The sequence below is a fragment of the Chiroxiphia lanceolata genome, chromosome 3 (genome assembly GCF_009829145.1).
Source record: "Chiroxiphia lanceolata isolate bChiLan1 chromosome 3, bChiLan1.pri, whole genome shotgun sequence".
Lineage (NCBI taxonomy): Eukaryota > Metazoa > Chordata > Aves > Passeriformes > Pipridae > Chiroxiphia > Chiroxiphia lanceolata.
This window is the reverse complement of record NC_045639.1, coordinates 44242229-44262017: the sequence shown is the minus strand read 5'-3', so window position 1 is coordinate 44262017 and position 19789 is coordinate 44242229. Positions and strand designations below refer to the sequence as shown.

General features: G+C 43.3%; 1 protein-coding gene across 2 annotated transcripts in view; it reads right to left on the bottom strand.

Moving 5' to 3' along the window:
• FRMD1 (FERM domain containing 1) overlaps positions 1-19789 on the bottom strand; it is a 41834-nt gene that overhangs the window by 16237 nt on the left and 5808 nt on the right. The window contains exons 2-4 of one of the 2 annotated variants that reach the window (XM_032684344.1): positions 15291-15455; positions 9913-10003; positions 589-668 (exon numbers count right to left, since the gene is read on the bottom strand). In XM_032684344.1, coding sequence (XP_032540235.1) covers positions 589-668; positions 9913-10003; positions 15291-15386 — 267 coding nt within the window. In that variant the 5' untranslated portion in view covers positions 15387-15455. Of the gene's footprint in view, positions 1-588; positions 669-9912; positions 10004-15290; positions 15546-19789 lie in introns of both variants that reach the window. The other variant, XM_032684345.1, reaches the window with a different exon arrangement.

Here is a 19789-nt window from a genome sequence, read left to right as displayed (position 1 = left end):
CTATGGCTCCTCTAATAATGACATACACAAACAGGCATTAATGATGTCTTAATGACCAGCGTTAAACAATTACATAGGCTTGTCTTTATTTCATGTAGCTTTTCCCTCCCTTGACAGGGCTGGCTAGCATTAAAGAACTAGGACTCTTCTCAAACAAAATATCCTTCTTCTTCCTCCACTGTCCTTTTGCATGTACTCTGGAAGAGTCACAGCTCCAGTCATCTCCCTTTTATCAGGTTCAAGTCACAAAAGGTCATTTTAGGCTGTTTTGCTTAAGGATAACAATGAGGTCTCAAGACTAAGTTCTAGACTAAGTTCAAATGGAAAACTGACCCACTGACCTTCTCCACTTCTGTAGCAGCTAAGCAGCAACCATGTGGTTACTATTGCTCAGGTAAAGTTGTTTAAGGGGCTGTTTCAACTCTTCTAATTAATTTTACAGCTGTGCACAAGTCACTGCATTGCTACTGAAAAAGTATTCTGCAGACCATCTTCAAGATGGTTTATGGACCTTAGTTTAAGAGTTTTCATTTCACTGTTTAGTTCAATAAAAAAGCAGCAGCCTCCAAAATAAAACATCCTTCTTACTTTGGTGGTCTCTTTCTTCCACTCCTTTGAAAAGTATTTGCTAAGCTTCTGCTCCAGGTCTATAAAAACATATTCATTATCTGAAAGATAGGAGGAAAGGGATTTCATGTTAAATAATTAGAGATTTTTATTCATTAAATATTTAGACGACTCTACAAGTTATTTCCAAACAATACATTTTAAAACATAGCTGACCAGGGACTAGACAGGGCAGGAAAAAGAGAGTATTCTTAAGTTCATACACTACTCCAGACAGTACGGAAGGAAGGTCAGTCATGCCTTGATTCAAGAGATGCTGAGCTAAAGTTTCCCAAACACCTTGGCCAGAAACATAAAATTCTTACTTTATAATCCAGAAACCATTTACAAAAGGGAAACATCTTAGTAAGCTACTTGTGCTGTCAGTTTAGCAGATTCAGTTTTTTATTATTATTAAACAAGCAAATCCTACCCAAACTTCCTATTCTGCCATCATGTAGCACCATGCTCCAACATGGCATAAGTAATTGCACAGAGTGGGGTTTGACAGGTTTCATCATCTATGTGTGAATTGGATCCCCTGAGAGAGTGAGAAATAGGAGGACCAAAGGGAAATGCCCTCCTCAGAAGGTCTTGTTTCTTCTGCTCACACCCAACTTCTTTCATACAGAAAAAAGATGAAGAAAAGGAAGAGAAACCTGGCTTCTCTCAAAAGACCAAAGGACCAGGGCTTGCTCTCCACCCTAGTGAGGGTGAACAAGATGGTGTGCCTGAATGGCACATCATCTTGAAAAAGCTTTGTGCTGCTTTCAAAGCTGATATTTTGTAACACTGTTTCCCAATTATCAAATATGAACAACTCAGCCAGTGAACAATTTTTTCCCGGGTCTTCAAGTCTCTTAAAAAAAAAAAAAAAGAAAAGACCTGATGGGTGTTTTAAGCTTCAGCAGCAATGCCAGCTGAGCACATTCACCTGACAAGTCCCTCTACTCTTTGATCTTGCCCAGGACAGCATTTTCACAGGTAACATAAGTGCCAAGATGAAGAGCTTGTTCCTTAGACATGAAAGGTGCAGGGGGAAAAAAAAAAAGAAAGAAGAGCCCTTCACAAAACAATCTGCCCATGAAGACCAGCTCGGACTTCCAAACTTTGGCTTTTGCTTTCTGATGTCAAAAAAAAAGGAAAAGAAAAAGAAAAAAAAAGAAAAAAAAAGAAAATATGAGAATAGAGGTTAAAATTTTCAAAATTTTCTAATGGAGATTTACAACTGAATGAGAGCCTGCACTTGTGCTTGTATGGCAGATGCAGGACTGGCAGCAGCCAGTGTTATAGCAGGTGTTGAAGGGGGCTCTGAGCTACCTTGCAGCCATCCTCCCAAAGCATTACAGGAGCAGATATAGCAAATACGTTCTTTGCTAGCTTTCAAAAAACAAGCAAGCAAAACAACCTCCTATTGCCAACCCCTTCAGCTCCCACCTCAAGGGAAAGAAACCACGCCCGGTGCTATCTCAAACTGGTCCACATCCCACCCTAATAGGAAACCTTGTGTAAAATACAGTAACACTGGACATGAAGAAGACAATCCCCAAAAGTCCTGTTTCCATTTTTATCCTCTTTCCTGCACTGTACTGATTGAAGCTATAATTTTAATACAATTACATTTCTGTTACGGAAACAGCACAGTATTTAACAGCACTATTGAAACTGTATAGAATTTCTGAAAGTGTTGGTGGTGAGAATTTAAGTGCTGTAGCATACAAGATGATATAAAAGTTGTTTGGCTATTTGGACAAGGAGAGGAAGAAATTTTATCATCACAGACATTGCATCTTGTACCTGCCTCTTCACTTATGCCTGTAAGATAGGGCGGCAGGGCGGCTATGCCGGCCCCAGCCCTTACTTCTCTAAGTCCATTAAGATCAGATAATGTGCCTTGAAGAGGCTGGTAAAAGTCCTAGTCAGTGAAAGAGAAGGGTTTGTTCATCTGTTAGACTTGCCTCTGTCCCTTAGCTGCCAAGCTGGTAAGCATCTCTCTGCAAAGCTTTTATTAAAAAGGTAAGTAAAACTTGTTTAGGAAGCAATTGCACAGCAAGTGGCGGGAGTGGGATAACATAAGCATGGCACCCCATCCCTCCCTGGGCTTTGGCAGTCCCAGGGCAGGGCACTTACTCCACTACAGTCTCCCACAACAGGCCCAGCGCTGCTCCTGATGGCACAGCACTGCCAGGTAAAGCCTGTATCGGCTCTGCCAGCACCGTGGTGTTTAGCTACCATTCGCAAAGAGGGTAGGGAACCCGCACAGCTGTAGCAAGTTGAGGGGTCAGTTTTCCTTTCTCACTCAGGAATGATCCCATGCACAGAGGTGTTTAGAGAAACAGGTGAATTACTCCTCAGCCTGAAGGGAAAGACAGCAATAGCAAGAGCAGTGGCATATCCTGAACCATCCCATCACAGCTGAATACAAGGTCAGAAAGGAAAAGTATGACAGAACAGTTACACTGTAATAAAGTAATTTGTTGTCAAAGTTACCCATACCCCACAGCCCCTATTTATCCGTCACATTACACAGGTTAGAGAGATCACTCTGTGAGGGCCCAGATGCCAAGCCTGAGGACTCCAGGTTATTGTTAGGCTTACTGAGAGGTGTCCACAGACCCCAAGAATAAGCCAGGCTCCAGGAGGACACCCCAATGTATCAGCTCTCCCTGGGGGTCCCACTCCTCCCCAGCCCAGTCCAGTGTCCTCCCTCCCATCCAAGAATGCAGCACTGCATTCCTGTCTTAATGAAGTTAATATTGCTGGAATGTCAACCTGCAGTGTAAGCCTCCATCTACAAAAACAAAGAGGTATTCCCCTCTGCAGCCCTACTGGTTGTGATTTTTTTTCCCCTTAAACTGGATTAGTGATGAAACTTAAGAGATCTTTTGACTCAAGTCAAAACTGTGTCTGGTTTGAAAACAAGCATCTCTAACAGATATTAGGGCACCAAACTGCAGCACCTCTGAGCAGTGCTGTAAAGGACAGTATAGAAATGCACAGATGGCCATCTTTCCAGGGAAGAATACGTTTGATCTGTCGATCCAAACAGGGCTGGATACTCAGCAGGTGCAAGCTGCCATTGCTTCACTGGCCTCAGCTGAAGGACAGCTGAAAGGTACTTAAAAGCATGCACACATGAAAGGTACTTAGAAGCATGCACACATGCAAATACACACTCATCCATCTGCAGACACCGAGTTTATGAATTTCATCTCAGCGCTGTCAGTGACCTTATGAAATACCTCAGCTTCTCTTAAAAGGTTCCCTCATGTATGTGTGTACAGACACCAGACCTGGCACAACACACCAGTGCACTGCACTGCGACCCCAAGAAATGCCTCTGGACAGTCAGCTAGTTAACAGTAATGCAATTTACACATTTCTCCCAATTTCAACTTTTAAGAGCTCTCAAATGAAATTGAAAGTTTATGCTGTAAAAATCACATTTCAAATTAAGGAGTTACCAGAAATGCAAACATTCACCGCTCCTACTCTGCAAAATTAGCTTAGCACATTTACATATTTGAGAAAATGTAGGACGCGTGTTGTTGCAAAAAAATAATGGGTCAGGTCTCCAGTCAGAAAAAAAAGTGACACAGTTCCAGTGCGTGATGTACGTTTACAATAGGCATTATTTACACTGCAAGAAAAATGGGAATATGATGAAAATGATGGCTGTAATACAGGGTCAAATCAGTTGAGTCATTGTTACTCTAAAAGCCATTATTTTGCATTAACCAGTTCCTCCTCATCTCATTTTTTATGAAAGGTAAGTTCTCTGCATAAAAGCTAAGTAATGGTGAATAACAAAAAACCTGTTCTCCTGTGCCCATTTTGGCTAGAAGCACTGAGAAATTCCACAGAGGTGTTCCACCAAGAGAAACGCTTAGGCCCTGTAGGCAGCCAGGAACATCCCATTAACTAACTTGGTTATATTTTAGTAATAGAGCCAGACACTCCCAAAGAATAGGATTCAAATAAAATATAATTTAGTGCAAAGCCAAACTTCCACATAGCATGCATTTTCTGCCTTAAAGAGAAGGGAAAAAATTATCCTTAAGTTCTCCCAGACGCTGCAAAAAGCCTCATAGTAACACCTTTATGTCCCTTGAGGCGCAACATGAAAGAGCAGAAGCAGGACAGAAGGATGCTGGAGTTAGGGGAGAGCTGAAGCTTAAACACTCCCGCTCCACCTCAGAAAAAATACCTCACAATACATACTGTAGAGCTCACATAACCTGTTTAGCTTCCCTGAATACCAGCATGGATTTTTTTTTTTTAATTGAAGAGCTGGCTACACACTCCTTTTGCATGTAGAGCTCCCCAGGCTTTCAAGTGCTAGTGGTCTTGGAACATCACTATCCAAATGGCATCCGCTCCCATCACCTCTACACAACTTCTCAATGCTCCTGGTGTTACCCTTCAAGCCAATAGAAAGAAACATTGTCTACTCTCCAGTACCTGGCTGATTAGTTTACAAAGGGGTCTAAAATAACTTGGCTCAGGATAACCTTGTGGTTTTAGCTTTAGTTGGAAATACATGTAAAACAAGTGAAGAAGGGAAGAATCTCAACAGAGGCTGGGAGTAAAGCAAGAGAGGTCCTGGCTGAGGTCTCTTTACCTGGGATGGACACAAGGCACATGGAGATTAATATGAAAGGAGACAATATAAAGAAGCCTGAGGTCCTGCAGCTGCTAGGAACTGCAGAGGTCTGAACATAGACTGAGATAAAGGCTCAGTCATTCCTGGTAATGAAAAGGCACCACAGGAATTTTATGCTGGCATCTTACAGTTAGTAACAAGGCAAGCCCAGGCACAGATTTTCAGACTTTGGCAGTGTCATGAGTGATTCTTCTGCACAAGAAGAGCTGCTGAACCATTTCTAGTACTGCTCATCCAGGAGCAAACAAACTCCTTGCAGTTCTCAGGCAGGAGAGCCCTTGGCTGGATGCTGTACTGATGCTGAAGGAGAAACAATTTACAGCAGGTACAGGTAAAAAAATGTCTTCATAGAAAGAGACTGCATAAGTAAAGAAGTACTATATACTCTCTGAACAACTGAACTCCCACAATTCCCTCTAGGTGGTACATTTCTGTACATGTTTTTCTTATCTTGCACTTAACTCATTTGAGGTATCAAAGTCACCGTAATAGAGTTGTACCTTAGGTTAGAATACAGACAAAATTCATAAAGGAGATGCAACTATCCAAGCAGATTTAAGAGGACAGGCAGAAGCAGGGAGAGTGGGGAAGGACTGGGGTGTAGAAATTATCAGAAGGTATTTTGGAGAATTTCTTTTGTCATCTGTCTCTTAAGAGACCCTTTGTTGTAAGAGACATCCACATAATATAAAGATTATATGGTGGCATATTCTGTCCATGAACTTCGGTTCTCAAGGATATACAGATGCAGAAGAATTAACTGGAGACAGAGTGGTCTTGGCAGAGTTAATCACTGAGCTCCTTGCTAAGTGTATGCTGGGAAGCATGGGCCTAGCAAGGTGAACAGCCATAGCTGTAATAACCAAAGGATGATCCTCGAGGCAGGGGAGCTGAAGCAAAGGGATTTGGTTTTGTTAGAAAGCCAGCGTGACAAATCGGTAAGAGGGCATGGAGAGACAGCAGCAGGGTATAGGAGCTGCAGTCTTGCTCCTTCCCAGTCGAAGGTTTCCATCTGCTTGGGTCAAGCAAGGTTTGCTCCTAGAAAGGAAAAGCCTCAGGATCGAGGGATCTGTGTTATAACTACAAAGGAGGCCAGTCTGTTGGCCGGCTGTTCTCTGTCTGCTGACAATCAGTTTTGTTTTGGAAGACTGAATGTGTCGCTGCACACACCTTCTGATAACAAGAGAGAAACCTCCCACAGGATACTAGATAAGGTTGACCCCTCAGGAGGATTTGCCACATAAGACCCAGTTGCTGATGCCTGTGGAGCCAGACTGAGTCTGGCAGGGTGGCAGGGTCTTTTACTGAGTAAACTACAAGGAAAAAATGCACTTTAGCAGCAGCAGCAGCACACAAGGTATAGCCTGCCTGACAATTCGTGATGAAACTAGAAGAGCAACATGTCCCAGGGTTTGTGCTGGTGTGGCCTCTTATTAATGTACACTCCTGAACTTTATAATCAAAGTGATCAGCTTCTTATAGACAGAAGTTTTTTTTCCCACCGAATATATTTGGTTGAAGTGTTTTTTCTCTTGAGAATAAAAGTTTAAGAGCAGAAGAGGCTAAAAATTCTGTCCTGCCACCAATACTGCGTCCTTTAATCCTGAACCTTCCCTCAGCATCTGCAACAGTCAGAAGAGAAGGCAACAAATTTAGGCAATGAATGCTGGAAAACATGCTCCATGACCTAGAACTCAGATCTTACAGCATTCATGGTTTGCAGTTTGCATGGTGCTTTGTGGTGCTGTTTTCATTTTTGCCACACTTACGGGTTAAACTTCTGTTCATGATTAAGGACCCCAACCTCTCCCCCTCACACACATACTTACTATGAGACCAAGTGAGCATTAGTGTATCTGTACATCTGCAGGTCAAATGGGCTCCTAATCCAGATAATCCGTGAAGTGTGATTGGCTACAGTGCTGTAGAAATCCTTTAATTTTCATTCTCTTGCTACTGCTGACAGTCAGGGTTTTGTTGATAAATTAGCAGGAAAGTAATGGATGCAGGTGGATTAGAATACCTAGTTTTGCATGTGGCAGCATCAGACTCTCAAAAATAAATACACATTAAGAAAGCAGGAAATATATAATTATTAAAACAGGGCAGCTGTTTTTTAAAAAAATGGTGTCTTAGAGCTGCAGCATAGAGGCAAAAGCATGATACAGAAGAGGAATACTTTTGTTCTCAAATGTGGATGATTCCTCTCCATTTTTTGGACATCTAACCCAGCCTTTCCTCACACACCAGCCCCATGCCTCCCCTTCATAGTCTCTGTGGGACGTACACTGACTTGCTCCCCAGCCGAGGCAGCTGACTTAAGTAACCTCAAGACAACCCTGGGCAATGCAAAAATTACACAAGGCCTCCCCACAACCTGACCTGAGCGCTTCCCTTTCTTGAGGTGATAGCTTGTTATGAAGCCAAAAATCCCTGAAAAGCAGGTAATGCCCTAAAGGCTACTTCCAAATGTCAGATTCAGAGTGCTACCTTTGCTATAGAAACAAGACCTCAGCCACCATGGGCAGCAAGGGAGATAATCGCCAGTCTGTTGGCCAAAACAAGATGGGGGGAAGAAATCAAGTTGTGGAACAGAAAAAGTATTTCTCCTGCTACAGCTCTACAGTAATAAACCTGGAGCTATTTTAAAAATAAAATAAAGGAAACCTTAAACTCCGCCCCCCACCAGACTCCAGGCTACAGCTTATTGGACTTTGACAGACTAAAGCTGTAGACCAGAGAAAGCAATAAACTGAGCAGGTTTGCTCCCTCTCTCAAGAGCTTGCTGCAGCCTTTCTGATGGCTATGCCCATTCAGGCTGAGAAACTCACTGCTGACACTCATCTGTCATCTGGCCCCAACAGTTTCTTAAACAGGGACACAAATAAAACCAAAATCTTGTATCCAAAATTCTGGCACCCGCCTGGGTGGCAGAGGGAGACGGCTGTCAGGAGGATCCAGGCTAAGCATGAGAAGCCTTCAATTAAGCAGCTTTACAAACTGAGCTACAGCAAGCAGGAATGAGGAACAGCGAGGAAAGCAAAACCAAAAAAAAAGGTTAATTCAGCCTCATGGACTCCTGCAACTCTTTTCCTTTACTTCTGTGTAGTGAGAAGACAGTTTCCATTTAAAGCTGTGGACAGTATACTTTAAGGTCTAGTCAACACAGCTTTATTATGCTCTTTGGGATGGGGTGGTTACACAGCATTTCCAACAGACTGAAAGAGATCTCCCATAATAGGGTATTTTGGGGTCAGAGCCCCTGTGTTTCACAGGGTGAAGGAAACTGCACCACATGACAGTTGGGAGGGAAGGAAAAAGTAGAGTACAGAAAATATGAAGCAAAAAACATGTGAAGGGAGGGAAAAAGTGAAAAAAATACAGGAAGAACTCGAGAAGAGTACCTAATTCAAAGAAAATAGGAATGAAATTGCCCTGTCTTACAGGGGAGGACAGGAGTTCCAATTTCAGCTAAGATGTCCTCCAAGCGTAATAGGCAAAAACTGGTGCTAAAAAAGTGAGGCAAAGGGGAGGACTCAGTGACACAGTTGTTCGTGAAAAAAGTTAAAAGCATTCAGGTGTTCCTCACATTAAAAAAAACTGAATTGGTTTAAAAACACAGGTATATTTGTTAGCTACTGGTTTAGTTATTTTGATGGAATCTCTTGGAGACTCTACGAACCTTATGGAGATAAAAAGCTTATGTTGGTCTCAGTTTGACTGCTATATTCAAAAAAAGCAAAAATTCTTAAGAGAACGAGAGCAAAAAGGAAATGAGACAATTAAACTTAAAAAGACTCTATTTTATCCCACATATTTGTAAGGGGGAAAAGAAACCTTATTTAGAAGGACTCATAAAAGCCTACTCTCATTTCAATGAAATATCTCGAATTACAGTAGTAAATAACATACTTGAGAAAATTTTTGGAGGAGAGAAAAGTCTTTCAGTGCTTTTGAAAATGTGGGGAGGCAGCTAAGCAGGACAACAGATCCATTTCTAATTACTAAGAGTTGGAGGGGTGCCAATGCTCACAGCATCTTAGAAATGTAATCTCTCATATCAGTTTGCTTCTTTAAGGCATCATCTTAACACAATTTCCTGGGCAATACTAAGCTGCAGGACCAGCAGACTCGCCTTTAACCTACAGACTAAGAAGTTTTGTATTTCCCATGTGGTATTTCAAAACCCAAGGTGTCCCACATGTGCATTCAGTCCCCTAAAATAATTTCAGTTTCCTCCCCAGTGCTACATTCTTCACGTGTGGCTTCAGAAGATAAGTAACACTTTCAGTCTCAAAGTCCTTTTTAAAATTCACCTCTTGTTCAATACTTACAGCATTATACATAGTGAAAAATATGTTGATTAGCAACTCCTGCTACAGGAGAGAAAGCCCCTAAAGAGGTGGAACCTAAGAACAAAGGTGGAGAACAAAAGGCCCCCCTTCTCCCAATTTGTCTGCCCACATACCAAAGATCAAAAGAGCTCTGGGAAGCTTGTGCATAATCTACATACTTTGTGACCTTATTACAATCAAATTCCCCCTGCAGGCATGGCCGCTGTGTATATATGCACACACTGTAAATACACAAGTGAGTCTGTGGATGTTTGCCAAGTCACTTGCTCGTGCACTGAGTTTGCTTACTTTTAACAATGCTGAGGCCAAAGAAGTGAGGCTCTTTAATCTTCACTAAATCACAAACTTGCTGAAAGAGCTCCTGTCCAGTGGCTTTGACCTGAAAGACACAACAAATCCAACATTACAGATGGCTCATGCACCTGGATAGAGCAACTCTTCTTTACGTTGGCCAATACATTTTTGGGTACCCTAGCAAAAAACCCAAATACAACCACCCCACAGAACATGCTTTGTTTTCAGTATTATTACAGAATAATAATCAGTAATAACTACAGAAATGAAAATACTGCTCTCTTGCACATTTTGTTTTGAGAGGTTAAGAGAAAAAAAATTGAAAATTTTCATTCAGGTCTAGAAACAAAAGTACACAAAGAAACACAATACTGTGGTTTGAGATGAAATTGCTCGTAGGTTAGAGATGAGGTTGCTCTGTAACCCACACAGAAGAGCTTGTTCTGTCTCCTGCTGACTTCTGGTTACACAGTCATTAACATCTTCATCTTCTGCTGCTGTCACAAACAGCCTTTAAGCCCTTGCCCATTTCTATGCACATTGAGACTTTCCAATACCCCTGCCTCCCATAATGCTGTGCATGCACTGAGAAAGTGCTGGGAAAACAGAGCTGCCAGCACACACTCCTGCAGGGGACCAGAGGCTGGGCAGTACTTGTAACCAAGGCATAGGCCATGGGAGCACCATGGCACTGCAGCATGGCTCCTGAGTAAATCTGCTAGCTGGGCTGCTTGGAGCACAGGCTCCCCCAGAAAGAGTGAGATTGTGGCTAACTGCATGTGCAGACCTGGATATGTACTATGATTGGAAGGTTCCCCCACTAAACATCCCCTCATCTGTAGCCTCATTTCTCCCTGCCCCACTGCACCAACCCAGAAGCACTGACAAACCAGAGGCACAAACAGAACCCCCCCAGCCCCCAGAGGCCTAGGGGAAGGAGGTCTGAGCAACACTGACAGACAACCTCAGCTAAGGCCACGGTGCAGCCAGCTGCAAAATGGGCCGGGCCCTCAATTTCATTATCCACTGCTCGATCATGCTGATTAGCAGCAGCAGGAGCAGCGATCCTGAGGGGTATAGTGCAGGGCTACCTTCACAGAAACAAAGATGACAGGGCAGAAGTTGACTGCTTAACTCTCCTACAAACCAAACACCATCCTAATTCTTCAAACTCTTTTAGGGTAGGTGTGCCACACTCCCCAGAAACTGGCTTGCGCTCCCCTCCCTGCCCCAGGATGTACCATGTCACTAGAAAAGGACAATGGGAAACAGGAGGTCATTTAACTACTCATTTTCTTCTACTTGACAAGGCATCACTAGCCAGACACTCACTACTGTTTCATCAGGGGCTTTGAAGCCTGCACTACACCAATGCAAACACGTGTGTGCTTTGTGAAGGGAGGAGGTAGGGCACAGTTCCAATAAGACCCAAACCCACATCTAGGTCTTATCACAACTCTCCACATGAGACTGCACCCTTACAGTCTCACTCCTAAACGCAGTATTTGCTCAGCTGCCAAGTACACACATTTGGAAGGGAAAGTTAGGCACAGATCAGTCTCCTTTCCCAAGAAAGCAAGCTCTGAGCACATTGTTCAACCTGGGAAGGACTTGCTAAGAAAGACCTACCTCTAGCCAGAATACTTAATGGGCATACAAGAGTCACTGGCAGCACAGGACTGTCTCTGTAAATGCTATATGATGAGATGAATTTTCTAAGTGGCATGCTTTCACACCTAAGGAAAGAAAAACCTGCTTTATGATACTTAGTTCTAGGGAATAAGCACTTCAATGTTTTGTGACATTCAGCTCTAAACAGTGATTTAAGCAGATTTCTTGAACAGCAGGTATGTGACTACCACCTTGTCCATTCTCCTCTTAGCACTTGCTTTTTGTATCAAGTTTTACTCCCAGCCTTCAAGGCTATGCAATACCAATTACATTTGAAATTGTTGTTCCCTCCTCCTGCTTTTCCCTCTGCTCAAAGCAACTAATATTTCCCTTTGCATTTTTCATCTGGACGCTTCTCTTTGGACTTTCCTCATTTGCATGGGATTCCCATGCCAGCCTCCATCCCAGAAATGCCATGAATCATTCCTTCCACTGATACTCAGCTTTACCCCATGTCAAACTCAGGGCTTCTTTTCACATAAAATTTAGTCCAAAGTGAAGTCAAGTGCAAGTTTACAGAAGGCAACTGCTACTCCAAGGTCATTCTGTGTACATTCATATGCATTAGTTATCTATCTCTATTCTTCTTGGTCCATATGCTTTGAAACATCAGCTCTTCTGCTCACAGAACCACTGAAAGACTTCAGAGCTATGCTTGCCATTTACCAACATACAGGACCTCACCAGACTTCCTCCCCTCCAAAAATTTGTTCATGCTCCCACCCTTACTCTGTCAGCTAGGCAAGGTACAGCATCTGCTGTGGCTGCTCCTGAACTACCCAAACACAAGTGGAGTGGTTGCCTGCCCTGCTCCCCTCACTGGCAGCTGAACCTTTGCTGCATACATCTCTCCTTCCTTCAGCTGCTACCATCCCAAAAAAATTTAAGAAATCTACTCGATACTGATCATAAAAACTAGTTGATATTGACCAACAGGTTCAAAAGTGTCGATGAGATAAGCCACAATGCTGTCAAGACAAACAAAACTGAACTAATTGGATACCAGTACAAGATCTTTGGTACAACCGATACGACTTTTGGTTGCACCATTCTCACTCACAGCCTCCTCAAGCTCCCTGGTGCTCACATGTCATGTCCCCACTGGGGCTGCCTGGAACAAGGCAGACTGCTTTGATCTGTGCTCTGATGTCTATTCTCCTAAGCAGAAATCTCTCACTTTGCCTTGTCATCCTCAGGGCAGCTGGTCAGCTGCAGCACTCAGTAGTGGGTGCCCACTAGAGGCACTGCTCTGCCTCTCCTCATGTTCACAGTTGGCCCCAGGAAAACCCTCCTCACCATCCCCTCAAATTCACTGTGCTTTCAGAAAGGTGGATGCAAAAGTTAATTAAGAGATACTTGATTTAGAAGGAAGAGAATTCAAAATGGCTCCTGCTCTTCTCTCTTCAACAACACTATCTGTGAAGGGCGTAAGACAAATTCATTTTAAAGAGCAGGCTTCAGTCTCTATGTGACCACATAAAACACATAGGTAAACTCTTATCTGGAAGGGTGGAATTTATATGGCAGAGGGGAGAGAGGAATTACCTGCATAAACACTGTGCTTATCAGGGGAAGGATCTATAATTTATTCTGCTGGAAGGATAACCATTCCTACCTACCTCACTGAGCTGCAAGCTTGTTTAGTATTTGCATTCCACTCCGAAGAGGTTAAAAGGCTTTGGAAATCTTTAGTAGTGTCATTATTATTCTAATAAATGCACAAAGTATCATCTGTGGTTGTGCTAATTAAATTTGGGTTCTACCAACATCACTAGAAAATTGCCTTGATGTTTCTTTAAAAAAGAAAGATCTCTCCAGCTGTGAAATCTTAATTTTTGTTGTTGTTTTGAAGGGGTGTTGTGGTAAAGTCAGAAGCCAAGTGAAAAGCTGTTTTTGGTGACTTGCCCAGCTGTAACAGGTCATGTTTCACTCTCTATGCAATTAGGACACAACTGTGTGTTGAGGTATCATGTTTTGGCCCAGGCAGCTACTCCCTCTCACATGCAGGCATCTCCAAGTACACACTTTCCCAACTTCCCAGCCACAAAAGAAAAGGGCACCATGATGGTGCATGTCTTTAAAAAGGAATACAAAGGAGTGCCGTGGCAGGGATGCCTCTGTGGGACAAAATGGTGATGCTCAACGTGCTCTAGCTCTTTGGAGGGGCAGGCACTCAATGCAACACACCATTTCTTATGCTTATTAAATAACCTGGGGGTATTAAAAAACACATGTAGATGTAGCATTTAGGGACCTGGTTTAGTGGTGGACTTGGCAGCGCCATGTTCACGGTCAGACTCGATCTTAAGGGCCTTTCTCACTCTAAATTGATTTGATGATAAACTGCAGGTATTTGGGGTTTACCAGAGCACAAGCCAGTGGTGAAGGAACAGCTGCATGCTCAGTCTGGGCACAGGCACAGAGAGAAGCAGTGACAATATCAGCCCTGCTGGCACACTGCCCTCCTGCATGCCAGTCTGCAGCTTCCCCACAGCAAGACAGCTCCACTATCTCACATCTTCAGTCCCTGATAAAAGCTGTTAGAAAGTGAGATTTAGGGTCAGCTGCAACAGACCATTACCCAGGCCTGTGCACCTGCCACCAGGAACTTAATTAAATCATCATTTTGTGGCTTGCACAAAAGCCAGCAGATTGCAAAAGCCTTCTGGGACAGTGGATGGGCTGGATTTGAACCAGTAACCTAGAAGCAGAGTGTCCCAGATTTTGCTGTTAAAGCTTTATTCCATCCAGCCCTTGAGGCTGTTTCAGTTAAGGACACTACACTTACACACAGCAGGTAGGAAAATTCCGACACGGATTTTGAAGATTGGCATGCATAATTTCAAAAGCTGCTGTTTCAATCAAGTGCTTAAAATAACAGTTCACCTCAACTGTCTTCTCCCCCTCCTCATCCCAGAGTGGGGGAGGAAAACCTACCCAAAACAAAGCAAAATCTCCCCAGCTCACACACAGGTGCAAGCACACGCTCACAAGAGAGTACTTATCTTTGAGGCTACCTTGTCCTCTGAACGTGAAGTGCCTCTTGTCAGCTCAGTTTCTCACAAGTTCAAGGAGCAGCCAGCAGTGCACAAAGTGGCACCGTGCTGTGGCAGACACCATGCCACCCTAGGCTGCCAGCTCATCCACCTCTGCTATCACTTGTGCACACTCTGAGACATTGGAAGCAGCAATCAAAGAAGTGAAGAAACTTACCTCTAGTTTTTTGTGTGCACAGTACTCAAAGGAGGCAAAAAAAGCCCACCTTCAGTGGCTGTTTACTCTGCCTTGGAGGCTTTGAAGGGATCTGTGGGCTATCAAAACCAGTGATAGCTAAAATGCCAGAGTAAACAGTCATGTGTTGGGCACACTTGCCAAGTCATCAAGGCATTTCGGGTTTAATTTTTCAAAAACTGCTGGAGTATTATGAGTGGCAAAAACACTTAGAGATAATAAAAAGTAAATAACAACAGAAAAAGTGCAGAGGGGACCCCCCATCCTGTAACACAGTTGTGACTTTTAAGGAGTTCTGCAAATAAGTTGAAGCTGCCCAATTAGAAAATGGAGCACCAATTACCCTAAGCAGGCTAATAGCCTTTCGGTCAGCAGACCAGCACCAAGCTTTTGGGAGAACAATGGGAGCTAACAAAACTGAACCGTGGCCACAATGCAGTGACCTCCCAGTCTCCCTCCTGGCCACTCACCCCGACGGCTAGGCTGAGCTGCTCACGGGTGGGCAGGAAGACGCAGACACTCCGGATCTCTGGCTGCATCCTGCCTGTCAGCAGTGCCCTGCTCATGGTGGGCAACTCCACAGGGACCACGGTCTCCTCTCCAGATGGGTCTCAGGCTCCCTTCATCCCATACACCTGTTGAAAAGGCGAGAGCATCAGTGCCGTGCTTCTGTCGGCACTGGAAGCAGCTCACAGCATGCATGTGATGGGATGTTTTTCTTCTTGCTGTTTAAAAACAAACAAACATAACAACAGTCATCCATTTTCCAGGGCCAGCCAACATTTCCACCAGCATCATAGCACAGACCAGGCAGCGTCAACCTTTAAATAGCTTGAAAGTCCCAGGAGAGTGCCATAAAGCAATGAGGTCTCTCTGGAATAACAAACCAGACTCAAGGTTTCCAGACGCATGAAAATGATAAGGCAGGTGACTGCTTCCTGAAAACACCCATGACATGGGGGAGCATCATGTTCTTCGACCAGGTACCTCACTCTCAGCCAAAGCAGAGATTTCAGTGGGCTATCAGCAGGCATGAATCAGTGCAGAAGACTTCATCTGATCTGTCTTCCCCATCACTCCATCCCTAGTCCCTGGGAAACCGCTGTCTCAAATCCTCTATACCTCAACTCAGAAGAGGAGGTAGAACACAAACTCCTAAGGCTGAGTCACTGTTAAACACTTCTTGTGAGATAAGCACTACCAACTTCCTCTTGAGGGCTGAGCCCAGACTGCACTGAGTATCTTAGAGCTGAAATGAAGATATTAACAGAAATAAGAGATGGAAGTTCTGTTAGCAGCCCTAAGTACATAGCCAACATCCTCTTCTCATTACAGCTAGGTTAGACACAGTCTCCTCAGCAATTTGTGACATTTTATGTACAGTCCTCTCCTCTAAATGCTCTCCAGCATTCCACTCGAGGAAGTATCCTGTGGTACCTGACAAATTCATCGGGAAAGGGAGAGGCTCCTCGAGAGTGGGTTAGGTATGAATGGCAGCAGAGACCTGAGCCAGCAAGATATCAATCATGGGGTCCACTCCATTGCTGTGCAAGATTTGATGCAAGTCAAACCCCAACCACCCTGAACAAAGCCACCCCAGCATGATTCCCTTTCAACACCTGGACACTCATCACCACCACAGCAGAGGTGCTGCTGGCTGACATCTGCCCACAAATCCCCCCTGCATCCAGGGACAGGCACAGACCCCAGAAAGGGCAGCCAAACGCACTGGCAGTGCCACCCTCTCCCATAACCCACAGCACAGCCCACCTTCAGGGAACAGGCTGTGAAGGGAGGCATGGGCTTTTCCTCCACTCTCCACAATGGATTCAAAGATGAGGGATCATAAGCAGCAAGGAAGCAGGTAATATTATGCTAACACACAACATACATACACATAAATGTACATGCACATATGCATTACACATAAGTTTTAAAATTATTTTGTATTTAAAATCATGTCTGTCCTGGTTCAGAAGGAAAACACGGCAGAAACAAATTCTTGTGTGGGAGGTGGGGAAAGCAAACTGTCATGGGAAAACAAAGTACAGTACAGAAAACAGAACTTGGTTTTATCCCTCTCCCTTCAACTTTGTGTTCAAGCCTTCTTTTTTTTAAAATCAAATACAGGAAAGATCTACAAGTGTCCTTTCACAAGTATAGAAGCTGTTCCATGCACCTCCTTCCCTGAGCCAGCATATATAATGCTTCTTAATACAGCAATTTTTGATTCAATTTATGTAGAGCATTCCTTATGAGACAGAAGTACACAAAAAAAATTGCAGAAGAGGGGATTATTAAAGGCTATAATTATTACTTTTTTCAAAACTGGTATTTAGTTAAACATGAACTAGGAGTTTTAAAAAGATTGCTCTAAATTATAAGCAAGTGACAAAAATACATTTGACTTTCTGGGACAGGTGACAGCTGTTATTAAATGAAATATTAAGAGAAAAACTCTGATTTATCTTCTCTTATTGATATAATTATACTGGCATGTTCTCTTAGGCTCTGGACTATGCATTATTAATGGCTGTATATAAAGTACAGATGTCTACAGAATAACTTGAGGGCAACAAGTCACCATTATTATTGCCAACTGATGTCATACATGCCATAAACTTTATCAACAGCATAAAGACCTCAGAAAATGAACTCAAGCTTTTCAACATAAGGAGGTTTACCTTAATTGTCAAACTGCTGCACTGGCCAGTACACATTCCCACTTGCAAGGGGAAATCACGGCCAGACGCTCATGGGGCTCATACCAGAACTGAAAACAGGACCAAAACAGTGACCATGGAAAACATATGCACACAGTTTCCTGGGGACAACTGAAGAAACTGAATCCCACTTCCCCATAACCTCTATAAAACAAAGCTTCTGGAAAACTTGTTCTCTGGTCTCATACCTGCTTTGTCCACTTCAATTTTTAAGAGGCCAGCTGTGGACCCTCAGAACAGGGAAGTGAGAAAAGCAGGAGAGAAGGTGTTTTTCTTTTTTTGTTTTAAAACAAATGAGCTTGTGGACCCTGCCACAACAGGTAAGAGGTTAAAAAAGAAATGTCCTTAATCTGAAGGGGGAGGTCAAACACAAACTCAGCTCAACCTCTTCCTAGAGGTATGTTAGGGTGTGATAAAACACAATGAATCATTAACTTGCTATTATTGTGTGTTTACACCTTTAAAAAAAAAAAAAAAAGAGTTGTGAGTCAAGAGTAACTGCCCAATGAAAACAATTGGCCAGAAGGAATGCTCTTACTTAAACATACACAATTTCAGACTGCCCATATGCCATTCTTTTGTTTACCACTGATTCCAACCTCTTAACCTCAATTAAACCCTAAAAGCTCCAGCAAATGCACTGCAGATGAATTAATAAAAGCTGAAGTCAATCATCGGCCTCTGGGACACCCCACAGGTGGTTTGGTTTTGTTGTGTTGTTTTTTTTTTTTTTTTTCCCAAACTAGCATCACTTCATGTTTTAGCTCCTGCAGAAGTACATTTTGAGAGGTAATTGCTTGCTCAAAGGCCCAGCAAGTCTATCAATTACAACAGTCAAAAGCAGTATTTATTTGTATTCTTCTGGTATCAGACAGGGGGCTTATTAATGCCCAAAGTGGTAGCACAGCTTATTTAGCAATGTTTATTTTACCTAAACACACATGCAGTGGAGCTTTGGAAAACATGCCTGTCATTAATTTCAAGCCTTCTCTCGCTAAGCGGTTGAAACACAGCCATAAAAACTCAATTAAATCTTCCTCTCTTCTCTCCACAGACCCTCAAGTTGTCCCCCCGCACAGGGACAGAACCTCAGCATTCACCAGGTCAAAGCAAGACTGGATGAGGTTTCCTCCAGCAAGACAGATAAGAGCAGCAAAGTCCTCCACAGGAGGAAGAATAGGAGAAGAACAAGGAGAAAGGAACCTGTTTGCTTTGGATATCAGCAAGATGGATCACAAAACCACTTCATACCCCCTATATACACAATGACACAAGGCTAACCTGCCATAACTGAATTTGGGGCCACACCACAGCCAATCTCTCTGGAAGGTCTCATCCAGACAGCATGTGGGTTCATGTAACCTTATGAACGTCACTGTATTTTACACATTATTTCATGGGACCACAGTGAATTGGGTCCTAATTCTGATTTCAGCCTTTAGGTACTGCCACAGCCACATCTCAAGGGGATAAAGGGAACAGATGAACGAGTCATCACCTACCAGCTCAGAACAGCAAAACAAGAAAAAACAACAGATAACTCCATGCTTCTCTCACAAACACCTTGAAACATGCTTTGTAAGGTTTATTACAGTAAAATACCTGCTTTTCCTAGAGCGGATAGAGAATGAGCACTGAGCATCTTCCTGATGAAACCTGAGCACAGGGACCCTACAGCACTCCAACAAAAACTGTCCAGAAACATTAAGATTCTTCTTAACATTTTCCAGCCATTATCCAGAGATGTCTTAGGCTTCTAAAACAACTAGACTCCCAGGCTGCAGTTTCACAATCAGCTTAGGCAGCTTTAATCAAGGCAGTCCCGCAGCAAGACAGACAGACAACTGCCTGGAAACAAATCTGCCCTTGGCAGCAACCCACATGTGGCCTACTTTGTACTCATGATGAAACACAGATTTAACACCAAGAAGCCCCCTCACCTTCCAGGTATTTTGTCCCCTCAGACACACACTGAAGGGCACCAGTACTGTCTGCAAAACAGAGTAATAAAGAGCCTGAGTAAATAAAAGATGTCATGATGGCATATATTAGCCTTTCCCAGCAACTTTAAGACCCCACCCACCTCTTTTGACTACCCTGTGCAATGATGAAAGTTTCTCTGAGAAGATGCTTCAGTAAGGAGGGAGGGGGCAAAAAAAGTTGTTTGTCAGGGCAGAAAACAAGACTGAAGCTAAACAGCTTTACATCATGGCTGCAGATGATGTGACAAGTGACCAAGAGTCAGG